This window comes from Bos mutus, chromosome 11 (genome assembly GCF_027580195.1).
Source record: "Bos mutus isolate GX-2022 chromosome 11, NWIPB_WYAK_1.1, whole genome shotgun sequence".
NCBI classification, from domain to species: Eukaryota; Metazoa; Chordata; class Mammalia; order Artiodactyla; family Bovidae; genus Bos; species Bos mutus.
Window position 1 is genome coordinate 95,972,123 of NC_091627.1, and position 16,047 is coordinate 95,988,169.

Below are 16,047 nucleotides of genomic sequence, written 5' to 3' on the forward strand. Positions count from 1 at the left end.
CTGCTGCTAAGTCGCTTCAGTCGTGTTCAACTCTGTGCGACCCTATAGACGGCAGCCCACCAGGCTCCCCCGTCTCTGGGATTCTCCAGGCAAGAACACTGGAGTGGATTGCCATTTCCTTCTCCAATACAGGAAAGTGAAAAGTGAAAGTGAAGTCACTCAGTCGTGTCCGACTCTTTGCGACCCCATGGACTGCAGCCCACCAGGCTCCTCTGTCCATGGGATTTTCCAGGCAAGAGTACTGGAGTGGGGTGCCATTGCCTTCTCCTGTCCTTTTCATGAGGTATACATTAAGATTGTAAAATTAAGAGCTACTGGCGGTATAGTCAGTTGTATACTGACAGCATGTGGTGAACGCTGATTTACAGTGAGAGACAATAAAGTGAATCTGCAGAGAGCGGACAGGAGAGACAGGGAGCCCCAAGTGGTGGTGGCAGTGGTCCTGACATTTAGCTGTAGCCCTGTCCTTTCTGCAGTTTGGCTTTTCAGCCCTTCCTTTAATATGTGTAATCCCCAGTGTTGTCCTAGTAATGCACATGTGTATCAATTATCTATTGCTGCATAAAAATTTATCCCAGAATGTTATAGTTGGAAACAACAAACATTATCTCACGGTTCCTATCGGTCAGGAATTGAGGAGTAGCCTAGCTGAGTAGTTCTGGCTGTTTGCAGTCAAGGTGTCCCCTGGGACTACAGTTTTCTGAAGACTTCACTGTAATGGACTTGGAAGGACCCACTTCCAGGATGAATGGCTCACTGACTGTTGGAGACGCCTTGCTCCTCATCACCTGGACCTCTCCACAGGCTGCTTGAGTGTCCTCACAATACGGCAGCTGCCTTCCCCCAGAGCAAAGCTGGCCAAGAGAGCAAGGAGGAGGCCTCAGTGCCTTTTATGACCTAGTCTCTGACGCTGCACACTGTCACTTCCACCTTAATCTGTTCTTTAGAAGCAGATCACTGTGTCCAGCCCACCCTCAAGAGGATAATTAGGCTCCACACAAGTAATCAACCTGTATCTAATTCTGTGGTCTCTCTGTTCTCACTGACCCCTGCCTCCTCATCTCTGGGACTTAGGTGATTCCTCACTACGCCACCTAAAAGCTGTCCTCCAGGGTGTGTGGCTCTTTCGGGGTGCTGTGGGCCCTTAGGAATTCTCTTTTATCCTTTCTTCTCAACTCTAACTGAATGAATCTATTCTCTGTAAAAGTCCGTTCTGCCTTGGCAGGACACCAATCCCTCCCCTATACTGTGGGGTTAGAGGACAATTTTAAACCAAAAAATGAGGGCACAGTATATGAACGGAACATTTAAAATTTGTACTGCTCCAGAGCTCAAAGTTGTTTTACCTACATATTTTTATTTCTTAGGGAGGTAAGAGGAATCTTAAGAACTGATAGTGACCAATGATTTCTCTGCTGGTCAGTTCCATGGAACACACAGGAGTTTGAGGAAGGAGTGGATGGTCAACCTCCCATCACCATGGTGATGGGTCACGTGGACAGAGTGTCAGTGGATGTGATTTCTCAGCTTTCCAGCGGGGAGGCGGGAGCAGGCGGGCAGGAGCTGCATGCACTGTGCGGGGCAGGTGAACCCATCAGGGCTCTTGTTTGTAAGCATCAGACACTGACTAGGCCAGTGTGAGCAGAAAAGAATTTAGTGAAAGGACATGGGGATAATCGTAGAATTTCTGGCAACACTGACGAAGCAGCTTCTGAAAATGGACTGGAAGAGGAAGACAAAGCCCAAATCATGTTGCAGACAGCGTGACTACCACCATGGACTCCAGAGATGATGGCGTATGACACAGCCACATCCCAGAACACTGGACATTGCTGCCACAGCTGCCAAAATGGACAGGCCACTGCCCCTGCTTCACAGCGTCACTCGCTCCCAGTGCAGAGCTCAAGGCAGATCCATCTGATTGGCTGAGTCTAGATCATCTGCCTGTGCTTTGTTTGCCAAGGAGCTAGGAAGGCAAGCTTTTTCAGCTTCTGTCATGGGAGGTGGGCTCAACCTTCCACCAGGGTGCAAAGGGTGGGGGATCTTCACTCCTCAGAATCCAGAGGGTCCAGGCTCATTCTGGTAAGAAGTTTGGAGGGAAAGGGAAAGAGAGTGGTAAACTAAGGGAAAAGCAAAATCAAAGTCTTTCCTTTCTTTTCAGTAAGATGAAGGGACTGGAGCAGTTTCATAGAAGAGAAGAAACAAGAAAGTTTCTTGACAAGGAAGCTTCCACTCCATTCTGCCTCTAGCATCAGGACAGAACTGTTCAAAAGACAAGACCAGTTTGAATAAAAGGACATGTTTTGGAAATAAAGGAACTAAAAGCATTAGTCATGACCCTTCAAAAATTTCATATAGTCTTTCTTGGTCTGCTTCTATTAATTACATTATCCCCATGTTAAGAATGTTGCCTAGGCACAGAGCAGGATTCAGTACATATTTTGTAATGAAAAAAATTTTTACTTATCTGTTGCCTTTAATTTAATATCTAAATAGATAGCATATTCTTCTATAATTACAATATGGAAATGTCTATGAACAAAATAGATAAGTTTTTTGTCATATGCTGAGGAAGCACGGTGGTAGGAAGAGTCATCCGAAGTTTTAGCAGTAGCATCAACACAGCCAGGGTATGGTCAGTGTTTGGGGACAGAGGTAAATATCCGCAATCCATGCATACCTTTGATTTCTTCTTTTAGTGCCTAAGGAAGCAGAAGAGCATCATCATTGTTTTGTATTTGACATTGATTACAGTAAGTCTCTACTGGAATATTTTTATATATTAATAGCTTTATCTCTGTAGGACACTTTGCACGCACACTTTCTTTAAACAATCTTCACCTTTTTTTTTTGGAAAACACTTTGTTTTGGAATCACTAAGTTCACTCAAAAATCAAAAGGCATAAAAAAGGCATGTTCTGAAGTCTCCCTCCCACAGTTGTCCCCGTTTCCACCTCCCTCCTAAATATAAAACTGTTGTTACTTGCATGTGTATCTTTCTGAGAATTTAAAAAATGCATATTCAAGCTAATATGAATATATATTCCACCCCACTACCTTTCTAAAACACAAACGATGGCATGTCAAACACACCGTTCCACACTCTGCGTTTCCCCCTAACGTAAGGTCTTTCCGTATCAGGCCCCTCATTCTTTTCGGTATCAGCATAGTGTTCCATTACATGCATTCTAACTTTTTAGGCTGCCCCGGTGAAGAGCTTCTAGGCTGCTCCTTGTGTTTTGCTCTTTGAGCAAAGAACGGCTGTTCTTTAAAACCACACTGAGGAGGCGTCCCTGGTGGCTCAGTGGTAAAGAATTCGCCTGCCCTTGCAGGAGATGTGGGTTTGATCCCTGATCCAGGAAGATCCCGCATGCTGCAGAGCAACTAAGCCCATACGCCGTAACTACTGAGACTGAGCCTAGAGCCTGAGAACTGCAAGTGCTGGACCCCGTGCACCCTAGAGCCTTGCTGCCCAAGAGAAGCCACCACCACCAGAAGCTCTCCCGGCAGAGCCTGAGCGTAGCCCCCGCTCGCCACGACCAGAGAAAGGCCCTTGTAGCAAGGAAGACCCAGCTTAGCCAAAAAGAAATAAATGAAAAAAAATTATATTTAAAAAAAAAACCCACACTGGGAGTGCCCTGGTGGTCTAGTAGTTAAGAGTCAGCACTTTCACTACAGAGGCCTGGGTTCAATCCCTGGTTGGGGAACTTGAGAAAAATTTTGCAAGCTGAGCAGCTCAGCCAAACTTTTTAAAATTACTTGAATAAAAGAAAAAAATATATATAGCTTCATGTAAAAATATTTTTTAAACGAAACCATGCTCATCAGCACCAATTCGCCAATGTTACTCTAGATCAGAATAAATCAAGTTGTAAATTAGGAGGTTTGTTTAAGGCCACAAATGATGTCAGGGCCCGAGTGTAAATGAGGAACCACAATCAAATAGATACTTAGTCCCTGCAGCACCAGGACCTGAATGAGGCGGAGGTCAGGCTCAGGCCTTCCTCCCCTGCCGACCCTGCTCCCGTGGTGGTGGGCCATGCTGTGTAGCTGCCCCGGGTTAAAAGTACACCAGTACCAGGAGGTGAATTCTCTCAAGTGGAAAGTCTTTCAGGCATTAAACATTGAATTTCTCTGTAAAATAATAACCAAACCCAGGCCAGCTCTCCTTTCCCTCTATCAACTATGCTCCAATATAAAATAAAATTTACAAAAAAAGAAAACAGATGCAGGGCTGGCCTGCAGAGTCGGCTTCCTAGGGCAATGACAGACAAGTAAGCAAGGTGATCCAGCAAGGATGGGACCAGAGAGGGCGCATGTTCAGTAGGGGCCCACAGGAAACTTTGAGCCCAGGATGACATAGATGACATTCTCCCAAGCGGAGGCGATTGCTGTCCTGCCCCTTGGACTTGGTGCAGGCTCCTCGCAGTGCTTACAGGTAAGATGGTGACGGCCACTGATGTTTCTGAAGGGCTCACCATGCATCAGACACTCTTCTCAGTGCTTTACATGACTTTACCACTAATGCCTCCAAAGAGGCAAACCCTGTTACTCTCCCTGTTACAAATTAGGAAATTGAGGCAGCATGTGAGCCCAGCAAAGAAGTGAGGGAGGCGCAGCCCAGGCAGGAGGTCTGATCAGGGCCAAGGGCCAGAAGCATGGAGAGACCAATGGCCGGGGGCCGGAGGGAGGGTCCATGCCAAGAAAGGTGGGAAAGGCCTGGAAGAGTCGTTTGGAACACCTGGATTTGACTTTCGTGGCCAGAGCTGTGCTTTACAAAAGTTAAACTAGTTTACAAAGTCCAACTTTCCAGAACGATAAACACACTGATGGAGGGGTTGAGTTTACAGACACAGGTGCAAGGGTCAAGGCTGGTATAAACTTAAAGTGAAATAAGCACAGATAATGAATACACTGGGCCTTAATCAGGTTAAATCTGATATTCCAGCCCCCTGCTGTTGTCATTGGGTCTGGGACAGCTGGAGCAGCTCTCAATCAGGCCATGCCTCAGTTTACCCACCTGTAAAGTAGTCCTAAAAGAGGCTTAAATGAAACCTTCAAATCTACAAGAACATGTATCTTTTTTTGTCTTATGTTTACAAACACTATTCAATATGCAATAATAACAGTAAACCTTGGTAGTACTATACAGGGAAATATAAAATAACTATTGGGTGGCCTGTTTTCCATTTTGAATAACATTCGTATTTGCCTACAGTACAATCCCAGATAGTTTCAGTTTATATTTTTCTCGATCCTGAGTCCTGTTCACATGATGTGGTGCTGCGTTATGCTTTCCTAGGATGGATAGTGCAATATTGTCTCCACTTGCAGGCCCTTTCAGATGCAGAGACGTGACAGAGAAGCACTGCTGCCTCTACTGACCTGATTAACCATCTGGTGCTGCTGGACAGTTCTCTTCTCCTTAAATTCTTCTGATTCAATTTTAATTTCATACATTGCCCCACAGCCTCCTGAAATAAATGTCATTTGAAAGTGTTTCAGTTATTAAGTTACAGCAGCCACAGTTCCTTATGTCCTTGAATAAGTACCACACAATCCAAAGAAGGTCTGAATGTCATCATTCAGCAGAAAGCTGCTAAGATTGTTAGACAACCATGGCTTACAATCTGACCCTGACCTCCTCCTGGCAGGCTGCCTCAATCCCAAATGTGCTCTTCCTTCTGCAAAGCACTTGTATCTGGTAACCAGCATTACTGCTTCCAGGGTAGGAAAGATAAGGCACAAAACATGCAAAGCCTAAGAAATGTCAGTTGCCTACTAGTTCCTTTTATTAAGCCAGCAAATGCCATGGAAGAAGGTGGGAGGGACTGAATTTCCATGTCCCACTTCCCAAAGGACCAGTAATTGGTATTTTTAAAAATGCAAAAACACATTAAAATCTGATTTGAAAACCACGTGCAGTCGTATCTGAAAGTAAAGGAATAAGGAAGTGTGAGAGAGATGATCCGAATGCTATCATTCAGCAGAGAGCTGAATGATATGGACACAGCATTACAATAAACAGTGAAGATGTGCTAATCACAGAGTTGGGCTCCCCACACCCCTGCTCTACAAGCTGAATTAAAGGTTTCCTCCCGGGGCTGTGGCAGGTAAGGGACAGCTCTCAAAGCAGAGTTTGTGTGGACCCATCTACCCCTACACCAAGCTTTGTCTCCATGTGGCTAGAGAGCTAGGGCTGATGAATGATAACAATAAAATGTGCTGCTCTAGCATGAAACAATTCAGCAAGAAAGTGCCATTCATTCAATAGGCTTTGTTAAGCTTTTCTTTGCTTCCCTGGTGGTTCAGACGGTAAAGCGTCTGCCTGCAATGCGGGAGACCCGGGTTCGATTCCTGGGTCGGGAAGATCCCCTGGAAAAGGAAATGACAATCCACTCCAGCACTCTTGCCTGGAAAATCCCATGGGCGGAGGAGCCTGATAGGCTACGGTCTATGGGGTCGCAAAGAGTCGGACACGACTGAGCAACTTCACTTATATGTTCTAGGAGACTAAGCTTTGGCTAAACCAAGGTTCCCAGCCTTGATCCCCTTTCTGCACTCTACCAGGACTAGGCAGAGCCAGAGCAGAGGTCAAGTTCCAGCTCTGCCCTAACTGGGCCTGTGGCAGGTACAAGACTGGTGACATGAAGACCTCAGCATTGCCCTGGGACGCCTGCAGAGGGCTCACTCAACCTGCCACTCTACCAGATCTTTAGATTGGTTCATTTCCTGTAGTGACCAGGATAAAAGGACTCTCTGAACTTTCTCCTAATCCTTGTAAAAGTTATGTTCTCAGAGAAGCCAGTGAGCCCTAGAGTAATGGAGAGTGATAAAGACTGTCTGGGTGTGGGAATCACCAACTCTTCCACAGGCGTGTCTGGATAAAGGCCTTATCTTTCCTGTCCAATGGGGGCAGATGTTGATTGCCCAGCCTGTTCCTAATACACAGTCAACCTGAACTTCTGAGGCCCCAGCGGTCATTCGAGAAAGGCGGGGCCTGGCTAGGGCTGGTCACTGGGCTCAGGACAGTCTCCCTGGGTCCTGATTCTGCCGCCACCTCCCTGTGAAGGGCCAGGCAAGTTCTTTGGCCTCTCTGGACTCATTCTTCCTGGAATCTGTTCCAGCTCTGGCATTCTAGGGTATCAGAAGAATGTGGGAAAATTAAAGTCTGGCTTATCTCAAAGTCAAACTGAAGACTGGACCTGAGCCCCACAGTGACTGAGAGGAATCTAATCTGAGCCGGGCCAGGTTGGCAACCATGAGTCCTCGAAGTTCCCTGCTGAAGTCTCTGCATTCCCACCTCCACCCTTTCTGGGAGACGAGGCCAAGGTCTATCTGTCCAAAATCCGTACATCCTGAGAAGCCACTGGTGGTGGGTATCCTCCAAGTCCCCTGCCCTCTTCCCCTCCAGCGAGTAAAATCCTACCAATCTCTGTGGGAAAGATGAGAGAAGACCTTACCTGAAATGTCAGTGACTTTGATAGCTGTAGCTCGAGGAAACTTTTCTTTGAGAATCTGGATCACCTTGAGCTCCCCCTCGGTCTGTGAGGCAAACATACGCTGGGCCCAGTGGAGAAGAGGAAGCTGCCACAGAACAGAGGAGAGTCACTGTGCAGGCCCCTCTGACCTCCCCTGCAAGGCAGGGCCCTGGGCTAAACCGGGGGCACTGCATGGCATCGGATGCCCATTTAAGTTCCCCAGGATGCAGAATAAACTTTTTTTGAGGGAGGAGTGGAATTGTAAACAACTAACTTGGACTCCAGAGATAACAATTTCCCTAAGTTCATTCAACAGATGTTTATTCCTCATGATAGTGAGGTGCCTGAAGCACCAAGTGACATTCCCAAGGTTGGATCCCTTAGTAAGATGCAGACCCGGAGAGGCCAGGCATGCCCTGCTTGGGCAAGCATGCCACTGACCATGTACTAATGGGACCAAATAGCACCCACCCTTTAGGCCTGATTAACATTCCATATTCTCTCCAGTGGGGTATAACCTTGTGACCTACTGCTCAATAAGGCAGCTATTCTCTGCAATTCTTACTGGAAAGAAGAAACAGAATTCTATGAAAGGATCTGAAAGAGGAACATTTTTAGATTTTTTACCATTGGAAGTAACATTCTTCCCTCCCCCAGTGACTACCCTAAGGAGCCAGTGCTTCTGATGGGAATGTGTCTCAACCCTTAGGGATGTAGATGCAGAAAATCATGTCAGCAGCCCCTTGGCTAGGTTAAGCACATGCTGAAAAGAGAGACTGAAAATAGCATGGCAGGGACTTGCCTGGAGATCCAGTGGCTAAGACTCTGCACTTCCAATGGAGGGAGCCTGGGTTCGATCCCTGGTGGGGGAACTAGATCCCACATGCAGCAACTAAGAGTTTGCATGCTGCAACTAAAACTCCTGTATGCTGCAACAAAGATAAAAAAATTCTGCAGGCTTCAGCTAAGACCCAGTGCAGCCAAACAAATAAGTAAAAACAAATACTGAAAAAAAGAAAACAGAGTATGGCAGGGCTTCAGTGTCAGGGTAAAGATTTTGGACTTTTTACACAGGCTTCTTGATGCCAATGTAACAATGCCTTTTGAAGCAAGTCAGGAAAGATTCCTAGATAAGAGTATCCTTAAAAAGGGAATAGTACCAGGCTCCCTGGCTGGAGGAGGATGGTGGGTGGAGTGCTCTTCACATGCTGGTGCTGAAGGTACCATCCCTTCACCCCCTCAGTCTTGCCCATCCTCAGGCCTTTTCTGATGGCCTAGAGCAGGGTCCTGTGTTATAGAACTTCAGAGCACCTTCTTTAAAATACCCTGTGCACTGACTCTTTCACCAATTGGTCTTAGAGGCCAAGACATGGGTCTGTCCTGCTATTGCAGTCTTCCAGAACTGAGCCAGGGCAGGCCCCCAGGAGAACTTGAGTGATGGATGAATGAATGAATGAGCAGGGGTGAAAATCCATACAATTCAGGGCATATGTACTGTGTGGTCAGTTGCTCAGTCGTGTCTGACTCTTTGCGACCCCATGGACTGTAGCCAGCCAGGCTCCTCTGGCCTTGAAGATTCTCCAGGCAAGAATACTGGAGTGGGTTGCCATGTTCTCCTCCAGGGGATCTTCCCAACCCAGGGATTGAAGCCAGGTTTCCCGCATTGCAGACACATTGTTTACCGGTTGAGCCACCAGAGAAAATGGGCATATGTACCAGGTACCCGCAAAGAAGTCCTGATTCTAGCAGGCAGCTGAAAATGCAGGTCAGGAGAAAGATCTGGAGGGACACTGAGTGCTGTTCAGAGGGACAGAAGCTTATGTTGTGGACCTGGGTAAGGCTGGGTGGACGGGAGACCTCCTCTGAAAACAGTGCCCTGGAGGTGGGGATGGGGGCAAAGGCAGAGGGTAGCCAGGTGGCAGGCAGGGTAGCCAGGTGGCAGGCAGCGCAGCAGTCATTAAAGGGTGAGAGTGGGGTTAGCACTATGACTCCTTGGGAAAAGTCTTTCCCTCATCTCTGCTGATCTACAGACAGCGGCCTTTAAACAAGCAATCTACTGACAAAACCCCTGGAATGTCGACTGTCCACAATGAAAGTCACCAGCAGCAGTGCCCTTCATGCTTGGGGGAGGCAGGTCCAAGAGGAGGAATGTGAGAGGAAAGCAAAAGAAATGGATGGAGTGAAGGAAGAATGAATCTGCAACGGGGACAGAAAATTAGGAGAGCATATGGTGAGTGCCCTCTACTGGCTCCCTACTCCAGGAGTGTGAGATTTGGAAAGGGTCAAGGTCACAGAAGCCAGGAGGACGTTCCGGAGCCCTGACTCAGTCACAGGAACCAGCACGCACGCCGCGACTCCAGGCTCTGACTCCTTGTCTTCGGCTCGGTAAAGCAACATTGCCTTTTCCGTGCCTGCTGTATTACGACTGTTTATGTATCCGTTCCCTCGGCCTCAACCCCCACCCCGTTGGGGAGCTCCCCCAGCACGCGCCGGGCCTGACACTTCTCTCAGTACCCGTGGCCGGGGCCACTAAATGAATGAAGCAGCGAATCAATGAATGAGAGAAAGGAAGGCGAAGCCCCTGGCCCGGTGCGTCGCCCTCCGCAGGCCGTCTATCCAAATCCCGCCCGCCCCGCGGTCCCAGCGCAGTTCCTGCCCCGGGGAGAGTGGCTCGGTCCCCGTCCGCGCTCACCCGGCGGGTTCCCCGAAGCAGAGGCACTGCCGCGGCCGGGCTCCACGCCGCCATGCCCGGCCGACGCGGCCCGCCGTCCGAGGTTGCCGCGTCGCCCGAAAGACGCGGAGTCCGGGACCAGAGCCGCCGCCGCCACGGGCGAGGCCGCCCCCTGCTGTCCGGAGGCCGCGAGCCGCCACGCACGCCCAGGACGCCCAGGGCCCCGCCGTCTGCCCTCTCACCTGGCTTCCTCTGCCTCCCAGCCCTCGCCTCCAGTGGGTCCTTCCGCCTCGGCCTAGAAGCCGGTGCTCGGACTCTCCCTCGCCACAAGGACCCTGGTGCCATAGGTGGAACGCCCGTATTCCTACTCTCCACCAGAAAACCTGCTGCTAAACGGAGGAGCTTCGACTTCTCGCTCCATGGGGGACCCGGGGGAGGATTTTAGGCAGGGGAGTCGTTTTCAGATTTGGGCTTTAGAAAGATCACTGGTCCCTGCGAAGAGCGGGGACAGTCGCAATGGTCCAGAGACTAAAGGCCTGAACAGCAGCAGGAATGGGAGGAGTGGACTCAGACACCTGGGAGGTGAATGAATGGACTGGAAGACGGTATTGGCGGGAGAGGCGATGAAGGTCAGGGATGACTCTCAGGTTTCTGGCTTGGACAGTGAAATGGGTAGAGGAGGACTAGGTTTGGGGTGAAGAGGGTCGACTAACTCAGTTTTGGATATCCCTGAATTTAAGGTGCCTGCAGGAAATGGCTCAGCAGAAGAGCCACTTGAGCCACAGACTTTGGATAGCCTGGCAAACTCTTTGAGTTGTTTTGCAAAATTCAAACACCACTCCCATTCCCTGGAAAGCTCAACCAACAGATCAACTGGAAGCTAAGGAATGATATTGACCTTTCCTGACCCTCCTGACTTGAATCAACTAAAACTTTGACAACTTTTGCCCCCGTTCTAGACTGAATTCTCCTTGGCCAAGCCCCTTCATGAATGTGCATATAGCCTTAGCTTAAAATTTCTCCGCTTTTGCTCTTGGGGAGATACTGTGTTCTCCTTACTTGTTGTTGTCTGATCACTAAGTCATGTCCAATCCTTTGAAACCCCATGGACTGCAGCATGCCAGGCTTCCTTGTCCTTCACTATCTCCAAGGGTTTGCCCAAACTCATGTCCATTGTGTCAATGATGCCATCCAACCATCTCATCCTCTGTCACCCACTTTTCCTCCTGCCCTCAATATTTCCCAGCATCAGCGTCTTTTCCAATGACTCGGCTCTTCACATCAAGTGGCCAAAGTATCAGAGCTTCAGCTTCAGCATCAGTCCTTCCAATGAATATTCAGGGTTTATTCCTTTAGGATTGACTAGTTTGATGTCCTAGCGTCCATGGGACTCTCAAGTCTTCTACAGCACCAAAATTCGAAAGTATCAATTCTTCGGCACTTAGCCTTCTCGACTGAAATATAGCCTTCGTTATTACTGGACTGCTTGTACCTCCCTATGTAAATTGTGCAAGATGGCTTATGTGGTAACCAACTCATCTTTTAAAGTCAGTTCAAGCCTTGTCTTCTGATCAGTCATATTCTGTTCAGCACCAATAAGATAATATGTCACAGAGAAACCTTTTGTCTCCTGTAGATAGGTTGCCTAAGCCTGAAATAACCTTTTTACTTGCCTTTTAAGCCTTTTCATTTCTGTAGCCCTTTGGAACTCCCCTTTACTGGCTAGATGAGATGCTGCCTGAATTAAAAGTCAATAAAGGCAATTAGATTTTTTAAATTTACTGTTGAATTTTCTTTTTATTATTTTGATCCTCATAATTTTTCCTTTCATCAGTGCTAATGCTCAGTTGCATCCAACTCTTTGCAACCCCATGGACTATAACCTTCCGGGCTCCTCTATCCATGGGATTTCCCAGGCAAGAATACTGGAGTGGGTTGCCATTATTTCCTCCAGGGGATCTCCCTGACTTGGAGATTGAACCCATGTCGTGCGCAGCTTCAGCATTTGGCAGGCAGATTCTTTACCAGAGCCAGCTGGGAAGCCCCAGTTTCTCCTTTGCATTACTATTAATAGCCTCATTTTTTTTTTTTTTTTTGCTTGATTCTTTTAACAATTAGGGTTGGTGGGATTAGGGATAATTTACAAACTTTCAATTTTTCTTCAGAGATGTAACTAAATTGCCAAAGATATTTCTTCCAGAGTATAGTGGAGAATCACCTCTCTGATACTCAAAACAGGGTGGTCTCAATGAGGCAGACCATATCCCATAACCTAGGCTGGTTGATCAGATTTAGGGATTGGCTTAGAGTTGGTCACATGATATGAGCCAGACCAATCAGAACTGGTCTAGAGACTTTTGGGAACTAAGGAAAATAAAGGCTCATTTGCACCTGGATTGCTAAACTGGTAGAAGGTGTACTCTTGGGGACCATCTTTGTAACCATGTGGGTAGTGCCACAGTGGAAATGAAGCAGACACAGAAGAAAGGAGAGCTGAGAAGAGACACGTTTGACATCGTTTGTGCAACTGGAAACAAGCAGAGCCAGAACTGAACACTAAAGTAATTTTAATTGGTTTAGTTATTTTTAACTAAGAGACTAGTGTTAAATTCACTGAACTGCATTTGCAAAATTCCTTGTTTCCTTTACTGAAAATCAGTACTTTTGCTCCAACAGTCTTCACCCCATAACTTAACAGTGGCTCACTTTCCCCACCCCCCACCCTGGCTGTGCTGGGTCTTCAGCGTAGCCTGCGGATCTCTCTTGCTGCAGAGCATGCAGGCACAGTAGTCATGGCCCACGAGGCCACAAGCTTAGCTAGCCGATGGCAACTGGGATCTTAGTTCCCTGACAAGGGATTGAACTTATGTTCCCTACATTAGAAAGCAAGTCCTTAACCCCTGGATCACCTGGGGAGTGGTTATTTTGGACTATCTGCTTTAGTATCTTCCTCCTACCCTCAGTTTTTGGAACTGCTGTTGGAGCCATCTGAAATGAAAACTTGTCCATGATTTGCTTAATTAAAATCCTTCAGAGTCATCACCTACAAGCAAAAAACCCAAGTTCTTTCATTTGACTTCCCTCTACCTACCTGTCCAATTGAAATATATCCTTCACTAATATTGGACTGCTTCACTTCCCTATACAAACCGTGCAAAAACTGTTATGTTGTAACCACCCATCTTTTAAGGCAGTTCCAGTTTTGTCTTCTCCAGAGAGCTACCTGAATTTTCCAGTGAGTCGGCCCTTCCCTCAGGTAGCCAAAGTATTAGAGCTTAGCTTCAGCATCATTCAGCTTTGAATGAATATTCAGGGTTAATTTCCTTTAGGGTTGACTGGTTTGATCCCCTTTCTGTCCAAGGGACTCTCAAGAGTCTTCTCCAGCACCACAATTCGAACCCATCAATTTTTCCACGATCAGCCATCTTTATGGTCCAACTCTCTCGTCCATACATGACTACTGGAAAAACCATGACTATGACTATACGGACCTTAGTTGGCAAAGTGATGTCTTTGTTTTTTAATACACTGTCTAGATTTGTCATAGCTTTCCTTCCAAGGAGCAAGCATCTTTTAATTTCATGGCTGCAGTCACCATCCACAATGATTTTGAAGCCCAAGAAAATAAGATCTGCCACTGCTTCCACATTTCCCCCTTCTATTTGCCATAAAGTAATGGAACAGTTGCCATGATCTCAGTTTTTTGAATGAGTTTTAAGCCACCTTTTTTACTCTCTCACCTTCATCAAGAGGCTCATTAGTTCCTCTTTACTTTCTGCCATTAGAGTGCTATCATCTGTGTATCTGAGGTTGCTGATATTCTCCTGACAGTCTTGATTCCAGTTTGTGATTCATCCAGCCTTGCATTTTGTATGATGTACTCTGGGTATAAGTTAAATAAAAAGGGTCACAATATAAACCCTTGTATTCCTTTCCCAGTTTTGAATCAGTCAGTTGTTCCACATAAGGTTCTAATTGCTGCTTTTTGACCTGCATACTGGTTTCTCAAGAGACAGGTAAGGTGGTCTGGTACTCCCATCTCTTTAAGAATTTTCCAGTTTGTTGTGATTCACACAGCCAAAGGTTTTGGCATAGTCAATGAAGCAGATGTTCTGCTGGAATTTCCTTGCTTTCTCTATGATCCAACCAATGTTGGCAATTTTCTAAACTCAGCTTGTACATCTGAAATTTCTTGGTTCACAAACTGCTGAAGACTACCTCGAAGGATTTTGAGGATGATCTTGTTAAGCATGTGGAGTGAGTACTTTTCCATAGTTTGAACATTCTCTGGCATTACCCTTCTCTGGAAATGGAGTGAGAACTGACTTTTTCCAGTCCTGTGGCCACTGCTGAATCTTCCAAATTTGCTGACATATTGAGTGCAGCACTTTAACAGCACCATCTTTTAGGATTTGAAATAGCTCAGCTGGAATTCTGTCACCTCCACTAGCTTTTTTGTAGTAAAGCTTCCTAAGGCCCCCTTGATTTCACACTCCAGGATGTCTGGCTCTGAGTCACTGCACCATCATGGTTATTCAGGTCATTAAGACCTTTTTTGTATATTCTTCTGTGTATTCTTGCTACTTCTTCTTAATCTCTTCTGCTTCTGTTGTGCTGTGCTTAGTCGTTCAGTCCTGTCCAACTCTTTGTGACCCATAGACTGTAGTGCACCAGGGTCCTCTGTCCTTGGGGATTCTCCAGGCAATACTAGAGTGGGTTGCCATGCCCTCCTCCAGGTGATCTTCCCAATTCGGGGGTCGAACCCAAGTCTCCTGCACTGCAGGTGAATTCTTTACTGCCCGAGCCACCAGGGAGGCCTCTCTACTTCTGTTAGGTCTTTTCCATTTCTGTCTTTTACTGTGCCCATCCTTGCAAGAAATGTTCCCTTGATATCTCCAATTTTCTTGACTAGATCTCTAGTCTTTCCCAGTCTATTGTTTTCTTTCCATTTTTCATTGAGGAAGGCCTTCTTATCTCTCCTTGCTATCCTCTGAAACACTGTATTCATTTGGCTGTATCTTTCCGTTTCTCCCTGGCTTTTTCCTTTTGTTCTTTCCACAGCTATTTGTGAAGCCTCCTCAGACAACCACTTTGCCTTCTTGTATCTTTTTTGGTGGGATGGTTTTGGTCACTGCCTCCCGTCAGGCACTCTGTCTACCAGATCTACTCTCTTGAATCTACTTGTCACTTCCGCTGCATAATCATAAGGGATTTGATTCAGGTCATATCTGAATGGCCAAGTAGTTTTCTCTACTTTCTTCAATTTAAGTCTGAATTTTGCAATAGGTCAAAACAATTGTAGCAATGCTATATTAAACAGACCTAAAATTAGGCATCTGTAATTTGAACCTCTAAAAATAACTAGTATTTCTCCTATGATAATGAAAAATGGCTGTTTAGGGTGTGGGGGGTATCTTACAGATATGCTGAGTACTCCTTTCAAGGTCAGAAAATTAATGAGTCTAGTCTTTCCTCTTCCCTTTTCTCAATCTCATAATCAGCAATGTATAAAAGAGGTCAAGAGCCTGTCCAGTGTGGTAAGGAGAAAACTTATTTTTTGTCTGGGATGGGTTTTAGCCACTGCATCCCAAGGCACAGTTTGTTTCCCGGGGGTGGGGCCCTGGTATTATAATACATTTAGTTCACTTAGGAACTTCCCTTTCTTCTAAGAGTTCATTCCTAAATGATAAGCCAAGGTAATCTTCCACAAACCCTGCAAAATTCTCAAGTTTCACAGTTAAATAGAAACAAATGTGTTGAGACATACTTTCATCAGTCCTTTCTTTCTTTCAATATATTTTATTCTGATGAAGTTACAAAAGTAGATACAAAACACTTTTTTTAAAAAGTACAGTTAACCGACTTAGAAAAATAGATAAAAGCCCCTAAAGGTTT

The 16,047-nt window shown here is 46.4% G+C and overlaps 1 protein-coding gene across 3 annotated transcripts; it reads right to left on the minus strand.

The window, feature by feature from the left end:
* Nucleotides 1-1,330: 1,330 nt before the first annotated feature.
* Nucleotides 1,331-10,331, minus strand: BOLA3 (bolA family member 3). 3 transcript variants are annotated; one of them, XM_070379820.1, is made up of 5 exons: nucleotides 10,174-10,331; nucleotides 7,464-7,587; nucleotides 5,386-5,474; nucleotides 2,681-2,702; nucleotides 1,331-2,079 (listed from the first exon to the last, which is right to left on the minus strand). In XM_070379820.1, exons 1-5 carry the CDS (start codon nucleotides 10,225-10,227, stop codon nucleotides 2,075-2,077), a joined length of 294 nt encoding a protein of 97 aa, XP_070235921.1. In that variant the 5' UTR covers nucleotides 10,228-10,331; the 3' UTR covers nucleotides 1,331-2,074. The 3 variants fall into 3 exon arrangements, with proteins under 3 accessions (XP_070235921.1, XP_070235920.1, XP_070235919.1); XM_070379819.1 differs by lacking the exon at nucleotides 1,331-2,079 and adding an exon at nucleotides 2,100-2,262; XM_070379818.1 differs by lacking the exon at nucleotides 1,331-2,079 and having other exon boundaries at nucleotides 2,429-2,702.
* Between the last annotated feature and the right edge of the window lie 5,716 nt (nucleotides 10,332-16,047).

What these genes read in the sequence shown, in the direction of transcription:
- BOLA3 (XM_070379818.1), bottom strand. Translation starts at nt 10,227, where the DNA reads ATGGCGGCGTGGAGCCCGGCCGCGGCAGTGCCTCTGCTTCGGGGAACC. An exon ending in CAAAGTCACTGACATTTCAG is followed by an intron (nt 5,475 to 7,463) that starts GTAAGGTCTTCT and finishes CATTTATTTCAG; the next exon opens with GAGGCTGTGGGGCAATGTAT. An exon ending in AGCACCAGATGGTTAATCAG is followed by an intron (nt 2,703 to 5,385) that starts GTCAGTAGAGGC and finishes CTGCTTCCTTAG; the next exon opens with GCACTAAAAGAAGAAATCAA.